Source organism: Hemicordylus capensis, chromosome 4 (assembly GCF_027244095.1).
Source record: "Hemicordylus capensis ecotype Gifberg chromosome 4, rHemCap1.1.pri, whole genome shotgun sequence".
In the NCBI taxonomy this organism is placed as follows: Eukaryota; Metazoa; Chordata; class Lepidosauria; order Squamata; family Cordylidae; genus Hemicordylus; species Hemicordylus capensis.
The window spans coordinates 259,170,457-259,196,419 of record NC_069660.1 but is presented as its reverse complement, the minus strand read 5'-3'; the positions used below and the strand labels follow the sequence as shown (position 1 = coordinate 259,196,419).

Below are 25,963 nucleotides of genomic sequence, written 5' to 3'. Positions count from 1 at the left end.
CATGTGAGAGCCATTTCTCACCAATCTGACCTCTGTGCAATGCTGTACTTTTTCCAGAGCCAGGGGAAAGGAAGAGAAATGGAGTCCTGATGAGTGCCAGAATAATTTTGGAAGGCATCATGAAGTGCTGGGAAGTGCAGTGCTTTCCAGATGTATGGGGAAAGCACTGGGAAGAACTACATCTCCAGTACTCTGTGGGTACCTTTCAAGATGCTGCTGAGGTTTGAATGGGGCACCATTTCCCTTAAAGGAAGCCCCACCTGCACTGGGTAAAGTGAAGCACTGTGCTATGATCACCTCCACTCAGTGCTAGGTGAGCTGTGTGAAATATTAAGCTTTGTCCAAAGTTTTAAAAGGCTGGATAAACAATTATTCAGAGAGCCACACTTATGATCAATGGTAGCCTACACTGGCTTGCAGGCTTTATCCATCCATCCATCCATTTATTTGATTGATATACCACCCTTCCAAAAATGGCTCAGGGCAGTTTACATCAAAGTAAAAAAAAACAATTAAAATCAAAACTATAAAATCAGCATAAACCTAATTAATAGTTAAAACATTTAAACAGTTAAAAACCCTGGAGAACCAGGCCGAATTTTTACAGAAGTTAAAAACAACGTACAACAAATTAAAAACGCTGGAAGGCGAAACCAAACAGATAGGTTTTAAGGGCTCTCCTGAAGGCAAACAATGAACTCAGATTATGAACATCTGCTGGGAGTGCATTCCACAGCCCCAAGGCAGCTACAGAGAAGGCCTGCCTCTGAGTTGCCACCAGACAAACTGGTGGTAACTGGAGGCAGACCTCCTCAGTTGACCTTAACACATGGTAGGGATCATGTAGAAGAAGGTGCTCTCTAAGATAACTCGGACCTAAGCCATTCGGGGCTTTAAAGGTAATAACCAAGACTTTGTATTTTGCCTGGAAACATATCGGCAGACAGTGTAACTGTTTCAAAACAAGCATAAAATGGTCTCTCTGGGTTGCTCCAGAGACCAGTCTGGCTGCCGCATTCTGAACTAACTGAAGTTTCCGAACTATGTACAAAGGTAGTGCCATGTAGAGCGCATTGCAGTAGTCAAGCCTGGAGGTTACCAGATGATGCATCACTGTTTTTAGGTCATCCTCTTCAAGGTATGGGTGTAGCTGTCAAATCAGCCTAAGTGGATAGAAACCACTCCTGGCCATGGCCTCCACCTGAGATACCAAGGTGAGGCCTGGGTCCAGGAGTACTTCCAAGCGGCATACCTGTTCCTTCCAGGGGTGTGTAACCACATCCAGTACAGGAATTAACTCATCTCTCAGATTCTGAGCCCCTACAATAAGCACCTCCATCTTGCCTGGATTCAGCTTCGTTATCCTTCATCTAGCCCATTACTGCCTGTAGGCAGGCATTTAGAGAATGAGTGCCATTTCCTGATGATGAAGATGGAAAGGAGAAGTAGATTTGGGTGTCATCAGCATACTGATAACACCCAGCACCATATCTCCTGATGACCTCACCCAGTAGTTTCATGTAGGTATTAAAAAGCATTGGTGACAGAATTGAACCCTGAGGGACTCCTTGTAACCATTCTTTTTTTGAGGAGCAGCTGTCACCAAGCTCCACCATCTGGAATCTACCTGAGAGATAGGAGCAGAACCACTGCAAAGCAGTGCCCCCTATCCCCAACTCCCCCAGGCAATCCAGAAGGATACCATGGCCGATGGTATAGAACACTGTCGAGAGATCCAAAAGAACCAACAGAGTCACACTCCCTTTGTCAATTCCCCAGTAAAGGTCATCCAGTAGGCTGACCAAAGCTCTTTCAACCCATAGCCAGCTCTAAAGCCAGTTTGAAATGGGTCTAGATAATTCATTTATCTAGACCCTTTGCAATGGAGAACACTGATCTTGAGTGATGACGACACCACAAAGGTCAATAGTACCAACCACAGTAAGTCGACAGTTCTGTGTGCATCAGCATGTCTGTGTGCATCAGCATGCATCAGGATTATGTAAATAAGATGCATTGTTCTTGGTGCACATGAACACATCTTTAAACAGTACTATGTCTTCCAACAAACAATAGTGTGGTAGCAGCTGCAGAGTTGCATGTTGGGATGAATAAATTATGTTAGAAAATGAATGTTTGCCTGTTTGAGACAGAATATGCGGGTGGGTGGAAGTGTGGGCACATGTGGGTAGCAATAAGAAGGCCAGATGGATGGCAGGAACAGAAGCTATAATTTCACTTGTTGACAATTACTATACCACTAGACACAAAGAAACATGAAATAAAACTCAGGGGAAAGAAATCAGAAGAAAGCAGTTTTACAGTTTTAAAAATCAGGTTGTTACATCTATCTTTTTGTCTTGATAGGAATAAGGTCTACAACATGTTTAGGAAAAGTAACATTAAGCATATTATGTCTACTCAAAAACCAGAACTGCTGACATTTTTACTGTCAAGTATTTATGATTTTACAAAACAGTTACCATGGCAAAGTACAGCTCTTAATGGTAAGCATAAAAAGGCCCCAAATAGTCAAGAAGAATGTGTTGCAAATAACTTTTGGAACATTGCACCACTTTTGATTTTGTTATTCAAATTTCAGATCTTATTGTAATGGCCCTGGCTTTTATGTAATCCTTAACTTACTCACAATAGCTCATAGTATCAGCATTCATCTTTCTTTCTTGTCAGCACTTTTCAGTATGAGATTGATCATTAGTCCCATTCCATATAACAATAAATCACAGTCCTCAGAAAACTGTGGTCAAAATCACCCCATTGTTATCAATGAATTCGCTTCATGATGCATTAAATTACATAGTCCTTTTACTGTTAGCCAAAATGTATTTTTGTTCTGTTATTTCTTCCTTTGTGTAAAGATACAAACACTTCACTGGAAGCATAATTGATGAAAACCAAAGCTGTTTTATTTAAATTGGCTTGCCTGATTTAGATTCTGCTTTAGCTAAGCAAAATGACAATTTCCTACTCATTTAACCCATTAAACCAATGAGAGCAGTTAGCTAGAAAGATAATTACCTAAGCAATGTAATCCAGCTTCATTCACTGTGGTTTAATTGAATTGTTTCAACTTCTCATATCAGAGATGTGACCGCATATAGTTACCAGTAGTGAATTCAATGGATGTATGTTATTATTCTGCTGAATTGCAGAATCCCAATATTAGAAGATATCTCACGAGTCATGCAGTAAAACTCCTGCAGCAGCAGAATTCCCTATCCTAACAGAGGCTCATCACATCTCATCACATCTACAGTATCTACAACTTCTCGGTAAAATTGCTCACCTATGCTCATGGTTATCAAGTGAACTGCCAAGCTACATGAGATGCAGTACTAGATCTAGGGATGTATGGTTCAATTTATTACCAAATTGATTCAACTCAAATCTGATCAATTCGAGTGATTCGACATCAAAGCGAGTCACTTTTTGGGACACTGATGAGACTCTAGGTCAAATTGAATCACCCTAGATTTGACCTCAGATTAATTGTCCCCTGCTAACTGGGCAAAGAGGCACCTTTTTAACATGGTGATTCTCTTTATTTAGCAGGGGGAGAGTAACTGGCTCTCTCTACCCCCAGCACAGCACACACACCCCCAGTGACGGTTGCTGGTGTCTGTCTTTTGTTTCTTTTTAGGTTGTGAGCCCTTTGGGGACAGGGAGCCATCTTATTTATTTGTTGCTTCTCTGTGTAAACTGCCCTGAGCCATTTTTGGAAGGGCGGTATAGAAATTGAATAAATAAATACATACATACATACATAAGCCCTCCAGGCTTCTCTGCCACTCTGGTTGGTTTTTCACCCCTTTGCCCAATTCCTTTGGGTGTTGAGTGTGTGTGTGTGTGTGTGTGTGTGTGTGTGTGTGTGTGTGTGTGTGTGTAATTTTTACTATGCTTTTTGTTATCACTATTCAGCCTCATTTAAGATTTCTTTACTTCATGAGCTGAGCTTCAGTGAGTGGGGGGCATTTTAAAATCTTGTCTCTGGGCCCACTCCAACCTTGTGATGCCCCGATTGTGGGTGCTATGCTGAGATCAATCATGATAATTTTTTCCCCTTTCCTAAATATGACAGAGGCACCACTTTAAAAGGTTCCCCTTTGTCCATTTAGCAGATGGTGCTTACCTTACTTTCTGTACCACCAAGACAACTTGCAGAAAGAAGAATTGGCTGACCTGAACCTTGTTGCTGTAAAGTGCCCCTTGACAGTAGGAAATTGCAGCCAACAAGTCTAAGAGGATCATATGAGCAGGGGAGACAACAGGGTCCCTGCCGGCCATATACAAGAACTCTTCTGGGCTTGGGTCCCCAGCGTGGTATAGTGGCTAGAATGCTGGACTAGGACCGGGGAGACCCGAGTTCAAATCCCTATTCAGCCATGAAACTAGCTGGGTGACTCTGGGCCAGTCACTCTCTCTCAGCCTAACCTACTTCACAGGGTTGTTGTTGTGAGAAGAAACCTAAGTATGCAGTACACCACTCTGGGCTCCTTGGAGGTAGAGCGGGATATAAAAAATGTAAATGTAATGTAAAAGATGCTAACAGACTTGCCTTGACTCATCTTCATGCCTGTGTTCTCTGGAACCTAAACACCAGACCATTTTTGATCACATCAGCTACCTTTGGCCCTTGGATTTCTTTTTGTCTGTACCATAACCCGACCCTTAGATCATCTTAGAGCATGCCAACTGCCTCTGGTGTTTCAGAACATCATCTTTCTTCTGTGGAACCTGACTACTGACTACTGTCTGGTGTACTCATGCTAGACTCTGACCGTCTAGTACAGAGAGCTTTTGCTTATGTGGTACAGAACGATGTTTGCTTTTCATATTATGGTGTCACATATTTGTGTTATAATAGTCTGAATCTCCTAGTTCTCAGCAGAATTTGAATTTAATTAGCATTTCCTTATTTTGAAAGCACACATTTAGATCCTTTCTCTAATATGTAATTCTAAATTTGACTTTGTTGAATTTCAGATCGAGACAGACTAATTCTAGGGTGTTCATCCCATTCTTCATAGCAATTGGTAACTCCTTTGGGTGTAAATATTGGTTGGTGCTGACTATCACTTGTATGATTCTTGCCAACCTTCTACCCTGATTTCAGAACTGTAGGCACATACTGTATCTAATGCTCACCAAGCATTGCTGTGCAACCTTCTCTATTTCAAAAGGACATGTCTTCCATTAAATTAATGGAGGTTGCATCCTGTAGTGGAGCTTCATGGGTTGATTTCAGTGTTAGTATAGTATGCATTTTAAGAGCTCTGCTCTCACAAGGAGCAGGCAAACCTGCAGGCTTGTCCAGGGGCTTAGCAAGGTTCCTAGCAGTTGGAGGACAAAGTTCAGCCAGGAGGCCTCTTATCGTGTGTGCGAAGCATGCCACACCCCAGAGCCCCAAGCCACGCTCCCTGCATCTCATGTCAGATGCAAGGTGGCAGGGCAACTTACCTTTTGATGTGGGAGGGTGGCCACCACCATGGCCAGCAGAAGTGTCAGCTCGGCGGTATGGAGCCGGGCTCAGTGTGGGGCTGCCAGGGGTTGCCATCCTCCTCTGCTGGGGGATGGCAGCGGATCAGGGCCAGGCAGCCCCTCCACATGGTGGCCACGGGGCAGAGCAGTGGTGAGGGGTGGTCTCCTGGGAGGAGGACATGTACGGAAGCCTCAGCACGCTTCTTTCCATCGCATGGGCACAAAGCACCATGCACTTCAGCTGCAGGGCAGCAGCACCTGGCATGGTAAGTGTGGTGGCAGGGCACACCCCAAGTCTTGTGGCCCCCTTGTGAGCCCCCTGACCCTCTGGGCCTGGGGACATTTGTCCCCCCCTTGTCCAATGGATGCTACTCCCATGGGCTTGTCCTATAGGGCAGTGTGTGGGGAAGAACATAGCGATGCAATTTTCACTTCTCTCCACTTTCTGCAGAGGCAGAGCCACCACTGAACATGGGTGACAAATGTCCCCTGATGCCAGTGTCCAGGGACCACCTGAGGACTCCTCACTCCCTACAAGTGAATGCAACACGCTGCTGGAAAGAGGGTGATGGGTGTCATACCTGTTTTCCAATGCCAGCCATGTCCCTTGCACCCGCATTAGAGGCACACTGATGCAGGGGATATGGCCAGCACTGTGACAAAGATGCACCACCCATCACCCTTCCAGCTGGCAAGCACTTGGTTTGCCAGTTCTTTTTTCTCCTTTAGAAAAAGGAAAGGAAAGGTTGTGCTTTCGCTCGGTGTCGACTCCTAGTGACCACAGAGCCATGTGATTTTCTTGGTAGAATACCTGAGAGGTCTACCATTGCCATCTCCCGTGCAGTATGAGATGATGCCTTTCAGCAGCTTCCTATATCACTGCTACCCAATATAGGAGCCCTCCTTAATTAGAATCTTGTGAGGTCTCTATGCCTATCCACATGCTCCATAAGCAGTCAGCAGTATATTGGCTGCTACTTTCTACAATACTAGTATTGTGCTGATTTCTATCAACACTTAAACATGGGTTCGCATGTGTGTTTTGGATGGGGCAGCTACTATTTTTTTCCTTTTGCAAACCATGTATCAGGAGGGCACATATATGAAGCACTATATTACGCTTCTTCATAGATGATTAGTGCTTTTGAATAATAATGTCAGCAAATGGAGAGTTTAGGCTACTGTAAGTTTTCTTTTTAACAAAGTAGCTGAGTTGTGGCTCCAGCCCACTGTACATTTCCAACAAAGTCCCTGAAGCAATTCATAAACAAATTCCAGACTCACCTCGCCCTTTTCAAGGTGGGCACATGACTTGGAATGCCTAAGTTTTCTTTTGGAACAATCTCCATTCTCCCCAAATATTGTAATAAAGATGTCAGCATCTGTTGCTGATGCTGGTAATGTTCCCGTGTGGACACTGACAGAGTAGGTAACTTCTGTGAGGAAAGATCAATGAAAGCAAATGTAAGAAAATTACCTGTGCCGAGCAGAAAATTAATATGAAGAAATAAGAAAGAAAACAAATATCAATATATGTTTCTTTATTCATGTTGCTGATACATGTTGCTAAACATCTCCTGATAACATTTTGAAATGGATAAGAAGACCTTAGGTTAATGTTAATATGGCTGCAATATAATGTAGAGTTTGACCCACAATCTAAATATAAACTTACATGAAAAATACTACATATCTCTTTAAATAGAGAAATGTCCATGCTTTGGCCAAGTGAAGAAAGTCTTTGGTTTATCTTGCCCATTTGGCATTCTGTTTGTTTGTCACATAGTATTTACTTTGAGTACTGAAAAAGCAAAATGAAATTTGCTTTGAGGATACAATCCCACAGCTGTAGTTTCAACACAGCTCAACCCCCACACCTGTTTTCAAGAGACAGTGTGGGAAAAATGTGCAAAACATAACCAGTTGTTCAGTTTTCACTACTCTCTCCTCAAGTTCACCATGCCCACTCCTAGATATTCTTCCAATAACCTCTTGAGTTACAAGTTTAGAGACAAGTTCAGATATGAACAGAGTCAGATCAATGTTGGCATCCGTCTCCACAAAACTTTGTTCATGAAACCATATCAGAATGACCCAAGAGTGCAATTAAAAAAGCTTGGATTCTTTCAGAAACCAAGAGAAACAAATGTATTGGGGCCTTTCACATGATTACACAGGCAGGCAGGCAGAGGGAAGGCAGGGTTAAGCCTATCTTCCCCGTAGATGATGCAGACTAGCTCCAGCTGTACTGTGCTGCCACATACTGCAGTGATCAGTTCAGCATTCTGGAGGCTGGGACAATCCCACAATGCACCACACAACAAGCACGGTGCATTGGGGGGTTCTCCTGGGAGACTGGCACTCTAGGAGACTGTCTCTGTGTCAGTGCGGGTTGCAAGCAGCCCACGCTGACACACGATCCTGGAGCCTGGGTTAGAGATGCACTCTGTCCGTTAACCCAGGCTAAAAGCCGGGCTTCGGTGCTGGGTTTGGTGCTGTGTGCTGTGGCACCACCAGGATCCATGCCTACGCCTGAGCTTGTGAGAACATCCTCATTTTCTTTATATTTATGGCACAACTTAACTTCAGTTAGCATCTCGCCATTGCAGCTGATCTTCATGTAGGAAAAGAAATGGCAAAATTAGCAGTGCAGAAGCCCTGCTGTTTGTTCCAGATCAGCTGCTTTCCCCTTGAGCCTGCCAGTTAGATAATTGCTGCCACTACCAATTAAAGTGGTAAGAGGAAGTGGCTCAATGCTTCACATCTATCTGCATTAATATTATTCACTGCAGACAGTAATCATAATCTAGCATGATGTTTGGATGACAACACATAGTTCTGTAATGCCTACTCGTTTAGGCAGCATGACAGAACTTTTTAAAAAAGAACTGTGGCTATGCAGGGACATAGCTATAATTGAGCAGATGGGTTCAAAGAACCCGGGGGCCCCAGCTCCTGAGGGCCCCCCAGCATCACTCCTCCCTATTTTCTTCATTATATCCCTCACTCCAAGGGGCCACCGGGGAGAGGTGCGAACACAGGAACCCTACACCCTACCTATGCCACTGTGGCTATGTTTACTCTATGCAGAACAAAGCACTAGGCCACCAGCTATGCTAATCTATCCCAGTTCTGAGCAGGAATCTTAAGGAAGCCACTTTTAGTTTTTGAACATCTATATAAGTTTCCATTTCAAAGGATATAACAAAGAGCAAGTTAGGTAAAGGCAAAATGTTCCGTTGGGTCAGTGATGACTCCTGGTGACCACAGAGCCCTGTGGTTGTCTTTGGTAGAATACAGAAGAGGTTTACCATTGTCATCTCCCATGCAATATGAGGTGATGCCTTTCAGCATCTTCCTATATTGCTGCTGCCCAATATATCAAATCCCCAGCGGGGATTTGAACCGGCAACCCTCTGGCTTGCTAGTCAAGTTATTTCCCTGCTGTACCATTAGGTGGCTACAAAGCAAGTTAGAGGTACTTAAAGCAAGATCCATGGGTCTTAATTCTTTAACTGTGTGTTTTAAGTCCTACTGAATTCAGTGTGACTTATTTATTTGTTTAAAATGTTTTTATTTACAATACTTAAGCAGGCCTTTCCCTAGATTATGCCCATTTTTTTGAAAAAGTGTACAGTACAATTTGTAGCCCCATCCAGGATATAGTTAAACCCGATTTCCTTTATGTAAATTAATCCTAAACATGTTCATTTAGAAGTAAATCCATCTACAGAAATCATCTGGGGAGGTCCATCTAGTCTTGCCACCAACCCATTTGGTGGCTACTCAGAAGGGCCTTCTTAGTTGCCACCCCAAGGCTTTCAAACATGCTTTCTGCCAAAATAAGAGCCTCCACATCTCTGTGAGGGTCGCATGTATTCATCAAAGCATTTAACTAGATTTGTAGAACTGTGGATTTGTTTTAAACTGGTTTAATGTTTTAATTCCTGTTTTAATAAGTTATATTTGTTATTAACCACTCAGAGATGTGAATTTGGGGTGGTAAAAAAATACTAAATTAATAAACACATTTCCAGGAAGTTTAGGCTGCCTACATTCAAGCGATACCAATCAATAAATCAAACTTTATTACGGTCACAGACCAGCATAAAGTACATTTTATAACCTAAGTAGCAATAGATTTTACACTCTAAGACTATCATAAGATGATTTAAAATATACAATAAGAGATATAAAAGATGCTAAAATACATTACTAACATAAAATGATTTAAAATATAAAAAAATAGGCATGTGTCTGCCTATTTTTGCATGTGTCACTAAAAATCTAGCTATGGATCTAATAAGAGACATAGTAGACTCTGGGCTACATTTTGATTTAACTATGGCTGCAATAAGAAGCATAGGAATAAACCATGTATCAGTACCCTAGATTGCTTTGCATGCTTATAAAGTAAGAAAGTAAGAAAAGGTTTTAAAAGATTTAAAACATATAAAATCATGACAGTCATCATTTACAATAATAAGAGCTAATACACATTAAAAAGATATCATATCATATAAGCCAGTAAAATAGTAGCCAGGAAGTTGCAGGTCTATAGGTTGTTGGGTTGCCACACTAAGGCAGTATCATGGCTGTCCTCCAGTTCATAGAGGTGAGCTCTGGGCATGCGTGATCATTGTCTGCCAGATATTAATTGCTGCCGCACAGAACCTGGCGATATTGTAGGTGGCAGCAGGGTTGCTATTGAAGAGCAGCAAAGAGGTGTAAAACTGGTCTGTTTGCCCAAGATAGCCATGTAATAGTGGTAAGATGAGGGAGGCACGGATGTCCCTGTAGAACAGGCACTGCAGAAGAATCTGTCCTGCTGTTTCTACCTGCCCTGAGTCACAGGGGCACTTGTGCTCTGAGATTGGGATCTTCATATAGCGACCTTCAAGCACGGCTGAGGGAAGCACATGGCAGAGAGCCAGTGTAACAGCCCCCCTATGCTTTGGGACCTCCAGTTAGGTTATGTATGGCAAGGGGCTCTGACATACCTGAGTCCTTCACTTACAGGGAAGTTAGGTGCCTTGCATATGTCAGATTGGCACTCTATATCCGTAATACGTTGTTTGATAAGTGCCTTGGCCGGGTCGTACCCCAGGGATAGGCCCAAGGACTTTATTTTATTCATAGCTGTCTATTTCCAACTGGATTGGAAGTCATCACATAATGTTAGTGGGGCTAGGCCTGAGGGGAAAGGGAGAGCTTTAGCCAGTAGTTCAGTATGGTTATCCATATCCTTGCCTCCACTTTCATTAGGTCTGTCTCTAGTCTCAGGATAGCATTAGATACACATCTTGGTACTTGAAGAACTGCTCTTAGGAACTTTGATTGCGCACGTTCCAGCATGGAAAAGTTGGGGAAGGGACTGAGCTGGGCACCGTAGAGTAACTGTGCTATTGGTTTGGCTTCATACAGTTTTAGTGCTGCGGATATATAGTGGCCACCTCTTGTTCAGAGGAACTTAAGAATAGCGGAGGAGCTCTTCTGTGCATTTAGTGCTGCATACTCCCCATGTGTCTTCCAGAGCCGGAAGAATACAGGACTATCTCCTGATATTTAAAGGAAGGGACCTGTTCTATCTTGTGCTCAACTATAAACCAGGAGCGATTTTAGGGCCTTTTGGCAAAGGCCATGATTTTGGTTTTGTGGTAATTAAGCTCCAGCAGATCTTCCTTGCAATACTGGGCAAATACCTTCAGTGCTCGTTTGAGGCCAATTGGGGTCCTTGAGAGTATTGCTGCATCATTTGCATATAATAGAGTGGAGATGTGGGCTCCTGCAAGTTTAGGGGAATGGAAGTCTAAGTTGCTAATTTGCCCCACCATTGCATTGATGTAGAAGTTGAATAGTAACAGTGCCAGAGTGCAGCCTTGTTTTACACCCTTTCGTGTAATGATGGAACTAATGAGAAGTCCCTGCTGGTTGCACCTTACCTTGAGTGATGTGTCAGTATGTAGCATATCTATTAAGTATAACAATCGCCGGTCGATCAAGGAGGCCTCTAGCTTCTCCCATAATTTAACTCCGGGTGGAGTCAAAAGCTGCCTTAAAGTCCATGAAGGCTACATACAGGGAGGATTTGTTGGAGGACGAGTACTTTTCAGCAAGGTGCTGGAGTACTCGGCACAAGTCTATAGTAGACCGGCCCTCATGGAAGCCAGCCTGCTTCTCTGCCAGCAGATTTTCTTGCTCCAGCCAGTCCCGTAAATCTAGTGCAGGTGTCTTGCATAAAGTTTGCTGATTGTGTTGAGCAGGCTAATAGACCTGTAGTTGGCTGGGTAACAGTTTTGCTGCCCTTTTTAAAGATTGGGACAATTATTGCGGCCCCCCAGTCCTTGGGGATGCGGCTATGTGTATTAATGAAGGTAAATAGTAAGGCCAGAATGGGGGCCCACCATTCCAGGTCATTTTTAATGGTCTCAGGTAGAATCAGGTCCTCCCCGGGGGCCTTCCTGGCTCTCAGTTAGTCGACCAGATTCTTGATCGCAGTTGTTGTCACTGGTGTCCATGTGGCCGTGTCCTTTATATCTTTCCCAGGGTGTCCATTTAATGCAGAGAAGTCCTCATAGAACTGCTGGAAATGTTTTTCCCAGTTCCTGGGGGAAATATGGCAATCTAGTAGATTCGAGCTGTTGCTATAGTTGCACGTGGTGATGTGCCAGAAGGTAGCTGAGTCGTTGGAATGGGCTGCCTGGATGAATCATGACCAGTTGTCTTTCATGGCTTCTTTTCTCTTATGTGCCACTAGTTATTTGTAATGCCTCTTCTTCTGCAGCATGTCCATCGTTGCCTTTGGTTCACGTCTTAATGATGATCACCACCCAGCCACATTCCAGCTCAGTAATTTTGCCTTATGCTGGTCTTCTGGATGTCATGGGGCTATAGGGTGTGAAGAGAGGCTCTGAGGGAGAAGACCGGGGGGGGGGGTGTCTTCCAGGCAATGTTCATCTATTACCAGTGACCCTGGTGTTGCCTTCAGTTTGTCTATCACTTTCTCCCCTTTGATCAGTTGGCCTGAGTCCAGTCCAGGCAGGCTGGTAGGAGAGTCCAGCGAACTCCCAAACTCTGGTGGGCTATCTTGGGTATTCAGCTCAGCATTGTCAGAGGAGGTTCCTGGCCCTATATCCTATATATATATATATATATATATATATATATATATATATATATATATATATATATATATATCTGTGTGTGTGTGTGTGTGTGTGTGTGTGTGTGTGTGTGTGTCTATATCTCTATCTCTATCTCTATCTCTATCTCTATCTCTATCTCTGGGACTTCCGAGATAGTCTGGGATCTCATAACTGGGAGCACAGCAGTAGGGAACCTGGGTACATGTTGGTTCTTGGGGGTTGTCTAACATGTCCACAGTTTTCAATTGGACATCACTGGACAAAAGCATGTCAGTTCCCAGCTCTTGTACGTTGGGTGATGCATCCCTTGAATTAGCAGAGGGGTAATATGACGGCTCTGTGAGTGAGGGTAATGCTAGGAAGCTCTGTCTCTCTCTCTCATTGGTTGCCAAGATATTTGTGGAGATCAAGGCTTCCATCTCCGAGGCCAAATCCCCAGTTTCAAGAGAAGGCATTGCAAGAAGGACCTGGGAAGTCCGTGGCATAAGCAGCCTGTCTGGGGCGAGGAGGGCAGTGACACTATCAAAGTGTGGCTAGTATCACTCCTGGGCATATGTCAGTTGTTTCTGGGACCTCTGCTCTGAATATCCTAGGATATTCGTTAGAGATAGGGAGAAGCCTGGGGGATTGATCTTGGTCACAGTCACTTTCCAGATCTGTTTCAATTCCTTATTCAGCTGCAAGATCATATGCATTTACTTTTAAAAGTCTTTTGGGGGGTGATTTTAGCTGGACTTCCATTGATAATTCCTGATTGGTTTCAGAGTCTGTGGTAGGGTCTGTGGCTGAGTAAAAACAGGTTGCTCACCTGTAACTGATGATCTGGTAGAGATCCGTCGATATCCATAAGAATGGGTTCTGCGCCTGCGCAGGAACCCCACGGTATCCATGCCTGAGTTCGTCGAAGCGCCCAAGCCACACCCCCACGCTGCTGCGTGCTATATAAGGCGCGGCTGAGGCGCGTAGTCCCTCAGTTCTTGGACGACCGCCGTGGAGGACAATCATCTAAAGTCTTTTTTAAAAAAAAAATTAGGTAAGTTCATCTATGAAAAAGGGGGAATATCCTGAAGAGGATAGAAGCCACACAGCTGTACGCACATAGAAGTAGCACTACTGCAGAGGGGAAAGTTGGGAGGGTCTTATGGATATCGACGGATCTCTACCAGATCATCAGTTACAGGTGAGCAACCTGTTTATCTGGTTCGAGATCTGTCGATGTCCATAAGAATGGGTGTTTAGCAAGCTCCAGTAGGAGGGGGGAGCAGTAGTCAAAACAACACCTGTTTCAAAACACTTCTCCCAAAGGTGGCCTCTGCCACAGAGCGTACATCTATGGCGTAGTGCTTAATAAAGGGAGACTCCGAAGACCAAGTTGCGGCCTTACAGATATCCCTGAACGAGACCCCAGAGAGGTGTGCAGCGGAGGAAGCTTCAGCCCTGGTGGAGTGGGCTTTAATGGCTTCTGGAGGTGATTTGCCTTGTAGATGATATGTAAGGAGAATAAGCTCTACCAGCCATCTGGACAATCTTTGTCTCGAAATTGGGGATCCTTTCCTTGGCCCTTTATACGATATGAATAGACGAGTAGAGAGCCTAAAGGGTTTTGTGCGGTCCATGTAGTATAGGAGTGCACGGCGCACGTCTAGAGCATGTAACGAGCGCTCCAGAACAGAAGTAGGGTTCCCAAAGAATGTAGGTAAGATGATATCCTGGTTCAAGTGGAAGTCGGATATAACTTTTGGTAGGAAAGTAGGGTCTAAACGCATGTGGACTTTGTCAGGTTGAAATAAAGTATAAGGGGGGTCCACCCTGAGAGCCGCCAGTTTGCTCACGCGTCTTGCTGTTGTGATAGCAACCAGGAAACTCGTCTTCCAAGAAAGGTGTTTAAGGGAGGACGTAGCCATGGGCTCAAAAGGAGCCTGAGTCAGTGATGAAAGAACCAGCAATAAACTCCATGGATCTACTGGTGTTCTGATTGTAGGGTACACATTTGACAGGCCTTTCAGGAAGGCCTTGCTCAATGGGTGCGAGAACAGTGTAGAGCCGTCACTGCCCGGATGGTATGCGGACAAGGCACATAGATGGACTCTCAAAGACACGTTAGCCAGGCCTTTTGCTTTCAAAGATGTAAGGTATCGTAGAACCTCCCGGACTGAGGCCCATTTAGGAAGGAATCCCTTGGAGCGTGCATATGACCTAAAACGGTCCCACTTGCACTTGTAGTTGCGGTGCGTAGATTCTTTGCACTGGTTGAGTAGGATATGAGTCATTAGACTATCTTCCACACTGTTAGATGGAGGGTTTGGACGTCTGGGTGCAGGACGAGACCTCTGTCTTGAGTGAGGAGATCCGGATAGTAAGGTAGGTGCTTGTAGCAGTTCTTTGCCAGTCTGCGTACCTGCGGAAACCAAGGTTGCCTTGGCCACCACGGAGTCACTAGGATGCAGTTGGTCGGATTGCAGAGAAGACAAGCTACCACTCTGTGTATTAATGGCAGGGGGGGGAAACATGTAAGGTGTCTCTAGGGACCAATCCAACTGAAAAGCATCTCCGAGAGACAGAATGTCATGGCCCACCCTTGAACAGAAGCGATCGCATTTCGTGTTCTCTGAGCAAGCAAAGAGGTCCACTGAAGGCCTCATCCACCGGTTGAAGAAGGGAGTTATCACATCCGTCCGGAGTTCCCATTCGTGCTGACGGTCCTGCAAGAAGACTCTGCTCAGGTCGTCTGCTAGGGTGTTGTCCAGGCCTTTGATGTGAACAGCTTTGGGGTAAATGTGGTGTAGAATACACCAGTGCCACATCTGAACACTGAGAGCACACAGACTCCGGGAGACCGTCCCTCCCTGGCGGTTTATATATGCCTGGGCGGTTGTGTTGTCGAGGTGGATCTGAATGATTTTCTCTTGAAGGACAGGTAGGAATGACTGTAGTGCTTGAAAAACAGCTAGAAGCTCTAGGAAGTTGATGTGCAACTTGGCACGTTGAGGGGACCACTTCCCTTGAATTTTGTGGTTGTCACAATGGGCCCCCCAGCCCTGGAGCGAGGCATCCGTCGCCATCCAAACCGAAGGGGAGGGGGATCGAAAGGGTACTCCCTCGAGTAGGTTCTTCCGCTTGGTCCACCAGGAGAGCGACCGGAGTACTTCCGGGGGAAGTAGAAGGCGCTTTGATTGACTGTCTCTGATTGGACGAAATACTGAATGAAACCAGAGTTGGAGCTTTCTCATTTTGAGTCTTGCATAATAGATTACTGTATTGCAAGCTGACATTAGGCCCAACAGAAGTTGAATCATACAGGCTGGCTGTAGGGGATGATCTTGAAACTCGGAGATTTGGTTCAGGATGCAGTTGAATCTCTCCTCCGGGAGAAAAGCTCTTTGTTGTGTTGTGTCTAGGATTGCCCCTATGTAGGAGATTATAGGTGATGGTTCCAGAAGCGATTTCTTCCAGTTTATCTCAATGCCCAAATCGTGAAGTAGGTTCACTACATACTGGATGTGCAAAACTAACTCGTCTTTGACTTTTGCAGTCAGGAGCCAGTCGTCCAGGTAAGGGTAGACCGATACACCCCTGGTTCTTAGATGGGCAATCACTGCTGCCATACATTTTGTAAAAACCCTCGGAGCGGTGGACAGTCCGAAGGACAATACATTGTATTGAAACACTTTGTCGCCGACAGTGAAACGTAGATATTTGCGGTGGTCCGGACGTATATTGATATGAAAATAGGCGTCCCTGAGATCCAGCGTCGCAAGCCACTTTCCCCCCTGGAGTAGTGGGAGGATCTGTTGCAACACCATCATACGGAACTTTTTGACGTGGATAAACTTGTTCTGGCAACGGAGGTCCATGATGGGACGGATCCCCCCATCCCTCTTGGGGATCTGAAAATAGTGTGAATAGAACCCCGTTAGCATGTCTGCCCATGACACCGGGGCAACAGCCCCCTTTTCCAGAAGTTCCTTCACCTCCTGCAGAAGCAGCCTCGAGGAGGGAGTGCATCTCACCCCCGTGAAGCATGGAAGAGTCCTGAATTCTATTGCGTAACCATACGTTATAATCTTCAGGACCCACCGGTCCGATGTTATGCTGTGCCATGCGGGGGCATGGCTTGCCAGTTTGATCGTTGGCTGGGACGGAAGGATGGAGAGATCCGTCAGTGCTGGTGGAGAAGCCCCCGCTGGCAGGGAAGGGGGGGTGTATGGAGACGGTAGGGCGGTTGGTGTCGATGGGCAGTCCACAGTTTCAAAGACGCTTTTGGGGTTCCTGTGGCTTCGCTCGCTGTGATTGAGGAGCCTTTTTCATATTATAGAACGGGTGACGCTGGTAAGACGAGTAGGGCTTCCTAAAGTCACGCCTGTCTTGTGACCTGTAGGAAGGTCTGAATTTTCCATAGTTGTTCCTGTACGCTGATGCTGAGGAAGAGGTCGAGGGATGCGAGCTGAAAGTTTTTGCAGTGAATTTTTATTTCTTTAACTGCTCCATAGTGAAGTCAGTTGTTTCACTGAAAAGGCCAGTACCATCAAATGGCAATCCTTCTATTCTTTCTCTCATATCCATTTGGAGTCCCGTAGACCTCAGCCAAGCGTGTCTTCTCAGGGTTATCTCTGCCGCCATTGCCCGAGATTCGCTCTCAGCTAGATGTTTGGCAATGCTGAGCTGTCTGCGTGTTAGGTCTCCAGAGTTCTCTAAGACTTGGTGGAATTTAGCTTTAAAGTCTTCTAAGGATAGGCAGTCCAAATCTTTCTCCAACTGTTCCCAGAGACCATGAGTGTACATTGTAGTGCAGGCCGCATAGTTTGCTACCTTAATAGAAAGGCAAGAGGTCGAATAGATCTTCCTTCCCAATAGGTCCAGTTTCCTACCTTCCTTGTCAGGAGGGACTGTGTACCTCTTGCCAGACTTAGACGCCGCGGCACAATCTATTACTAGAGAGTTAGGCACCGGGTGCTTGAGCAGATAGTCATTGTCCTTATCTTGAATTCTATAGAGATTTTCCAATTTCTTTGACGTCGGGGTGGAAGTGTGGAGGACTTCCCAAGCGCATTTCGCAGCCCTTGTAATTACTGGTAACATTGGAAGGGCAACTGGGGCTGTCATTTGAGTCTTCAACATACATTTATATACTGGGTCGTCGATAGTTGCCAACTGCGACTGGATATCTAGACCAAGAGCATCAGCCATGGCCCGAATCTGTTTGTGGTATGCTTTCATTTCATTATTTGGTGAAACATAAGTTACCGGTGCCACAACCGTAGGTGGTTCCACAATGGAACTGGCATCTTCAGGGTCGGACTCAAAGTCAGAGGAGCCGTAGTGTTCTGAAGGAGAGGCAGGCTGCAGCTGAGCGTCCTCAGCACGGTGAGGATCCGTTTGCGTGGCTGAATTGCTTTGTAGTTTTAGGAGACTTGTCTGTGTAGATGTAGACTTAAGGTGGAGTGGTGAAGTCTGTGTGGCGCAATGGTTCTTCATGGAGCCACACGTTTGGGTTGCAATTGTCGTAAAAGTCGCAAAGGGATGAGCAGGTGTCACTGGTCTCCAGGGTAGGTTAACGCCATCTCTGTAGGGACCAGCTGGAGAAGAGACTCCTAAGGAAGGGTGTCTATAACCACAGGAATGCCAAGGAGTGTGTGGCAAGTTGTTGGAGGATGATGGAGCTGGAGGATGAGACAAGGTAGGCGTTCCTCCCTCAGCTTCAACGCCCACTGAAGGGAAGCAGGTAAAGGTCAAGCGGCCACTCGATGTCGAGTCCAGGAGAGACAGAAGAGATCAGGTTGCTGCTGGGAGAGATTCTTCGGCATCGACATCCACCATCTGGAAAGTCGGTATCGAGGGTCGATATCGAGGGGTTACTTGCATCGATGTTGACAGGACTGGAGTGTGCAAGGTGGACGGCGCAAAGGCCAAGGCTTGTGGTGTCGATGGAGAGGCAGACGAAGCCAAAGATGTTGGAGCTGGTGAGAGAGTTCTTGTTGTCGGTATCGAAGCTCGCGGAGATCGCTGAAGGTTCGAAGCCCGTTCGTCATCGGGCAAAACTCGTCCGGCGTCGAAGGAGGAAACAGGGTCCGATGTAGTCAGTTGAGGTGGTTCGGCATCGAGCACTCTCAACGTTGACATGTCGGTAATGGGAGAATGCGTCAAAGGGGCATCCACGTCAATAACTATCGGTGTCGAGGAAACGGGTAGATCCTCCAGAATCACCGTCTGTACTGCGGAGTCAGTCGACGTCAATGGCTTCGACCTCAATTCTGATGACTGCGTCGTAGAGGGAGATGGTGTGTGTCCCCGCGGGCTCTCGCGAGTCTTTCGACGTTTGGAGTCAGTCAGAGTCCAGAGGTCATCATGACGATGTTTGGAAGCCTTCTCACAGTCTTTGGAGTGATGTGAGGGCTTCGAGGTAGAAGAGCTTGAGCTCTTTGATGATGTCTTTTCGAGTGTCGAGCGTCTATCTGAAGTCGAGGCGCTTTTCGACATAGACGACGTTTTGGTGGGAATCATGTCAGAGGTTTTTTCTCTGCTCGACGTCGAAGAAGGCTTTGGAGCTTTAGATGTCGACGGTCGAGGAGTGCCTGGTGTAGACGGGCTCAAAACTTCATCGTAAATCGCCGCACGGAGGCGAAGAGCCCGATTCTTCCGAGTCTGTTTCGAGAAAGACAGACAGATTTTACAGGAGGAGACGTTATGCTCCTCACCAAGGCACAAAAGGCAGAGGTCATGAAGGTCTTTGGAGGGTAACTTAGCCCTGCAGCCTTCACACCATTTGAAAGATTTTTTTCCATCAGCCATATCAAGGTCGAAGCCGTTCCGCGTCCGTTCGCCAGAAGTCACCGAAGCCAGTCCAAAACGAGAGCCAGAGATTTCCGAAAGCCGTTCCGTAAGTAGAGCCAGAGAATTCCGATATTTCCAGTCCGAGTCAAGAGGATAGATGAACAACCGAGGAACTAGTAAAGATGAAGAGGCACGGACCGCAGGTCTAGGACACAAGGTGGTCGGAAAAGAACTGAGGGACTACGCGCCTCAGCCGCACCTTATATAGCACGCAGCAGCGTGGGGGTGTGGCTTGGGCGCTTCAACGAGCTCAGGCATGGATACCGTGGGGTTCCTGTGCAGGCGCAGAACCCATTCTTATGGACATCGACGGATCTCGAACCAGATCCAGCTCTGTGTCTTTTGGGGCTCAATCTCTTCAAAAGTGCAGCAAGTGTACTCTTTAATTGTAGCAGGTCATCTTGTCTGCAGGGTTGGGAGTCAGTAAACTCTGTAGAGAGAATTGGCTGTGGTTTATCTTAGCTGGAAGGCTTGTTTTGGATTTGTGTCCTTGGTTGAGCATTCTGAGCCTCAGCTAGTGAGGCACTGCTACGCCTCAGAGGGGGCAGTTTATTGTTAATGTAAAAGTCAGAATTGTTTAAGGGGCCCTTAATTACTAATCTGGAGCCGAGATCCTTAAAAACACAGTGCAATGTAATGTGGAATTGTCTCAAGAGCTGGGCTGCATGTATTAACTGTGTGGGCATCCTTACTGTGTGGGCACCCTTGCTGACTTAAAAGTTATGAATAGCCTTTTATAGTCCAGCTGTGTCAGCAGAAAGTGAAAGTGCTCCATCTCTGAAGGGGAGATTTGTTGGTTTAAGAACTCTGAAAGGAAGGTGAATATCTTTTGTTGTTGTTTGCTTGCCCATAAATATGAATCCTTCCTGGAAAAAGTGAATAAGAGTCTGATGGCTTTGCAAGATTCTTTGCAGTTTTTCCCTGTTATTTCTAGCTGCTTCTGGGTATACCTAGTGCAGTGAGTCAGAAGCCAATAGTCAGATGCCAAGGAAGAAGGGGGGGCCGGCTGGGAGCTGTTGATGTCAGCTGAGCTGTTAACCCTTTGCTGGGTCCTAGCTGATAAATGGGCAAAAGCCTGTGTTAAACTCTCTATTTGTGCTCCAATTTGGTTCATATACCCTAAAATTAAAATCAGGCTTTCTGCTGAGATAAGGCAAGCGTCGCCTTATCAAGGTCAGACTGGGAGTGAGATACTTGTCCAGCTATAGAGCCTTCGGACCCCTTGTCTCAAGGAGTTTCCCTCCTCATTCCTCTGATGAGACAATTTTAAGCTGGATAGTTTGATATCTGTCTCCTGGGGAGCCAGCTTGCCGGGGCGGGGGGCGGGGGGGCTTCCATGGCCAGGGCTGTGAATCTGCTCTTGGTACTCACAGCAAACAAGTCACCCAAAGCTGCCTCAGTTGGGAGGAGGAAGTTTTCAATCTTTAGCTGCTGCTTCTTCTTTGTTCTCCCCCCTCCTTCCTCGGGGGGGGGGGGCTCCTGCTGTTGGGACTCTTCTGTAATCTTTTTTCTCCCCCTGGGTGGGGTCAGCCCCTTGGATGGCATGCTTGGGGTGGGGGGATGTCCAAGTATAGGGAAGAGTTGGAAATTAGGCTATTAGCCAGTTGCCATCTTGCCCCTCCTCTCCCTAAGCGATATCAATGGAGTTATACAAAATCTGGTTGTGCGAAATGTGATAAAGGTCTATACCCCTGCTAACTTGGCAAAGAGACAACTTTTAATGTGGTGATTCTCTTTATTTAGTGGGGGGAAAGTAACTGGCCCTCTCCACCCCCAGTACAGTACCTCCAGTGACTGTTCCTGGTGTCTATATTGTATTTCTTTTAGACTGTGAGCCCTTTGGGGACAGGGATTCATCTTATTTATTTATTTGTCTGTGTAAACCGCCTTGAGCCATTTTTGGAAGGGTGGTATAGAAATCAAATTTCTTGTTTACACAGTCAGACAGGTGTTATTGACTGGTTTGTTTTATCCAGACATCGAGTCCTTCCCAAGGACCTGGGATGGCTGAATTTTATTGTCAATGGTTATAGATATCGTCGCAGAATATAGGCTGTTCCCAGTAAAGCTGCTTTTTGTAATTGGCTGATGGTGATTTCTGTGGCCCCTATGGTGTTGAGGTGCTGTTCAAGGTCTTTTGGAACTGCACCCAGGGCGCCAATGACCACTGGGATTATTTTGGTCTTTTTCTGCCACAGTCTTTCAATTTCAATTTGTAGATCTTTGTATTTGGTGATTTTTTCTATTTCTTTTTCTTCTATTCTGCTATCCCCTGGTATTGCTATGTCGATTATTTTGACTTGTTTTTCTTTCTTCTCGACTACAGTGATATCTGGTGTATTGTGTGGCAGATGTTTGTCTGTTTGTAGTCGGAAGTCCCATAATATTTTTACATCTTCATTTTCTTCAACTTTTTCAATTTTATGGTCCCACCAATTCTTGGCTACAGGTAGCTTGTATTTTTTGCAGATGTTCCAGTGTATCATCCCTGCTACCTTGTCATGCCTTTGTTTGTGGTCAGTCTGTGTGATCTTCTTACAACAGCTGATCAGGTGGTCCACAGTTTCATCTGCTTCTTTACAAAGGCGGCACTTGCTGTTTGTTGTGGATTTTTCAACATTTGCATTGGCTCTTATTGCATTTGTTCTTAGTGCCTGTTCTTGTGCAGCCAGTATTAAACCCTCTGTTTCTTTCTTCAAGTTGCCATTCTTAAGCCATTGCCAGGTCTTGGTGATGTCTGATTTTCCACTTATATTGTGTAAATATTGACCATGCAGGGGCTTATTTCTCCATTTTTCTGCTCGGTTCTTGACTTGTTCTTTCTTGTAGGCCTGCTTTGTTTCATTGGTGTTGAATAGTTTCTCGTTATTGACCATTTTAAGTGCATCTTCTTCACTGTCCTTGATATATTCTTCAAGGCCTCTTTTCTTCTCCTCTACTGTTTGATGGACTTGCAGCATTCCTCTTCCACCTGAGCTGCGAGGGAGGTAGAGCCTATCTACATCACTGTGGGGGTGCATTATTATTATTATTATACTGAGGCTCAATTGCAATTTTGTAAAAAGTGTCAAACTCAATACAAACGTTACACATAGCTGTAACAACACAGGGACAGCAGCTTCAGACTTGACAAAGAGGTGGGGGATCGGGAAGTCCTTGAGAGTTGTACTTCTTTGCTCACTTCTTTGTTATGTCTGAAGCCAAACCGAACCAAACTACACATGGCATAAACCTTATTGGCCCTTATGGGTGCAGTTTTTCTTTAGTCAACAGCAACTAAACTGAGCCTCCCATGAACTAAGACCATGGCAGGGTGAGCTTTAACCCCATCTTCCCCGCTGCCATACTGCAATCTCCAACCAGGGGGCCCAATTTTGCTAATACTGACTAAAAAATCCTAAATCAATCAAGACTGTAAAAGACACATGTTGTTTGTACCTAAGAGAGGCTTGTATGTACATAGGTTTGTCAACTCTGACTGAAGCTATTTTTCAAGATTTCTTTTCCAGTATTGTTTCCAATATTTTTCACAAAATCAAGCCATTAAAATATCCAGGATTGCTGAAATTGATGCCAGTTCCTGGAGGCTAGTCCTGGAGTGCTGATAACCCTATTTGCACAAAGTAATTAAAAAGGGAGTCCATCTTGTTATGTTACTTGTCACTTGTGATATAAGCATAAAACAAGTAATTCAAATCTTCATAGCAAAAATACTGCCTTACAATTGTAGCAATTACTAACTCTGTGATGATTGCCTAAACATGTTTTGGCTGGAATCATGTGGAGTGCCAGTCATCATGTGGAGTGTTCCAGCCACATGATGAACAAACATTACCATCACCCTGCAACAACCTTCTCACCATGTAGTTAGAGTACCATGCTAGATGTATTTAAGTGGCTGTTACACAGTATAACCATTCATTATAGCAGATTATTTCTATAGATTTAGGAAATAAGAAGAGTCCTTCTGGATTAGACCAGAGTGCATCTACTCTAGTATCCATTTTCCAATAATGGCCCATGGGCTTGTGGGCTGCATCAAAGCTAACACATATGGTTCCATGATGCCTGTAAAGTTTTGCAGGAGAATGACATGTAAGAGTAGAGGTAACCCTCATTATCTGCGGGGGTTCAGTTCCTGCCAAATTCTGTGGATGACCTTAAGTCAATGGCAATTGAGGGGTTCAGTTCCTAGAGGGCAAAAAAGGGCAAAAAGGCAATAAAAAGGCAGAAATTTGAGAAATAAAATACCGTGCCATACTCTGCAGGTCTACAGCTGTCCATCATGCAATACCTCCCCCCCCCACCCCCCGAAACCTCAATCTGGCCAATTTTATGTGAAAAATCATGGAGATTTCTTTTAAAAGAAACAAAGAGCCACAAAAAGGCTCCTTTTAGCAAAACAGTGGCTGGAAATGGTCTCAGTGGTCATTTCCGGCTACCCTGAAACTGTGGGACAATGAATTCCTACAATTTTTGAAGCGTGTATACTGAGGTTGGGTCTCCATTGCCAGACTGTGGATATACAGAACCAGAGGTGTCAACACCATGGGTGACAAGGGCCACCTGTAGTATATCCACTTCTACCCTTGCCATACTCTACTCACATTCATCTGTATGTCCAATGAGAGTTTTGTATCATGCTGCTATGCCACATCCAGCAGTGATCATACTTATTGTGATGACCCACACTCTTCCAGCTGTACAATGACTTGGGTCAACTTGACCTTTCAACTCATTATGCTGAAGTGGCCCAAACTATCTGGCCATTCTTTGTAGACACACTATCTAGAAATTTTAAACTGTTTAATTGTTTTTTTTAATCTTGTGAAATAGTTTTATCTGTTTTTATTCTGTTAAAACGTTTTAAATTTGTTTTATATTTGTTGTGTTTTAAATGTGTACACTGCCTAGGGATATACATATCATGCAGTATATTAATATAATAAATAAATAATAAATAGAAATTTGAGGAAAACACACAAAAATATATCATCAGGAGAACCTCAATATTTGTGGATCCAGCATCCACTGTTTTGCATATCTGTGGTCCAGCCATGCACACTCAAACTCGGTATACACGGGGTAGTGGTGGCAAAAAGGGGTTAAATTCATGTATCCACGGCAATGACCTTGGGGCGTCATTTCCGGCTGCCATTTTGAGTGTGGGAGGCATTTTATGGCTCGAACCCCCCTCGCCCATGAAAAATCATGGAAAAGAGCTTTAAAAAAGGATGATTCCTGACTTCAGAGGGGGCATTGCTGCATCACTGGAGACCCACAGAGCATGGTGGGGCATTTTATTTTACCATTTTAACCCACTTTGAGAGTCCATCCATCTCCCACCCAGTGCTGCCTGGAGTGAGAGACCAGGTGGGTGTTGGGGTTCCTTCTGCTGTTGCCTGCCTGCTTTTGCTTCCCCTGTGGGGCTGCAGCCTCAGGTTAACATGTGTGGGAAGTGTGGGCAGGACTGGGACCAGCCCCTGAGTGATTCAGCTGTTCCTCGGGTCACCTGCTCAGTTTTGGGCTTTATAGGAAGGCTCCTTGTGGCGGCAGGGGGAGCCACTTCAGGGGAGCCACTTCGGGGGAGCCACTTCAGGGGAGAACGAGGGTGAAGGCTAGAGGGCTTCTGTTTAATTAGTTTTAAGCTGTTTTATACTTGGGTTGAAATTGCTGTAATGTGTTTGGGTTCATCTGAAGATGGGTAGACAGGGGGTGCCTTCATTGACTATGCGGCAGCCATCCCGGTGGTGGTGGGGAATAGAAGAAGTAATGTTCGCAGGTCAGCGGGCCGTTCCAGGGGAAGGGTAGTCAGAAATTAAATAGCGGTCTCCCCTTCCAGCTGTCCTGCCAGCTCTCTGACCTCAGGAAGCACTGCCAACAACCCACACAGCTTTTCCCTGCGACCCACTTTAAATTTGGCCCCATGGTATACGGAAGATCTATGGGGGCTGAAGCGGCAAGGTAGGCGACTGGAGCTCAAGTGGAGGAAGACTTGACTCGAATCTGACAGATTGTGACATAGAGCGCATCTAATGATCTATGCTCAGGCAATACATGCGGCAAAGAGGCGGTTCTTTTCTGCCCATATTGCCTCTCTGAATTCACATCCAGCAGAGTTGTTCAGGGTTGTGAAGGGATTAGTATCTCTCCCCCCCCCCCCGGACCAGAATTTGGAGTCATCAGTAACCCACTGTGATGTGTTTAAAGAGTTTTTTGCAGAGAAAATCTCTCGGATTTGGGCCGACCTAGATGGAGACTCCACAATTAATTTGATTTCTGAGCTGGAGGTGCCCAACGACTCCTCTTATGTGATTCGACTGGATCGGTTTCAGTTTGTGACTCCTGAGGATGTGGACAAGCTGCTTGAAGCAGTGAGGCCTACCACTTGTTCTCTTGACCCTTGTCCAACATGGCCTGTTCAATCTAGCAGGGAGGTTGTTGTAAACAGCCTGGTGGATATCATAAATGCTTCTCTGAGGGAGGGC

The 25,963-nt window shown here is 45.4% G+C and overlaps 1 protein-coding gene across 1 annotated transcript in view; it reads right to left on the bottom strand.

Annotated features, from left to right (window-relative positions):
* RP1 (RP1 axonemal microtubule associated) overlaps positions 1-25,963 on the bottom strand; it is a 339,664-nt gene that overhangs the window by 80,404 nt on the left and 233,297 nt on the right. Inside the window, exon 45 of the mRNA XM_053242771.1 lies at positions 6,784-6,935. Coding sequence (XP_053098746.1) covers positions 6,784-6,935 — 152 coding nt within the window. The remainder of the gene's footprint in view (positions 1-6,783; positions 6,936-25,963) is intronic.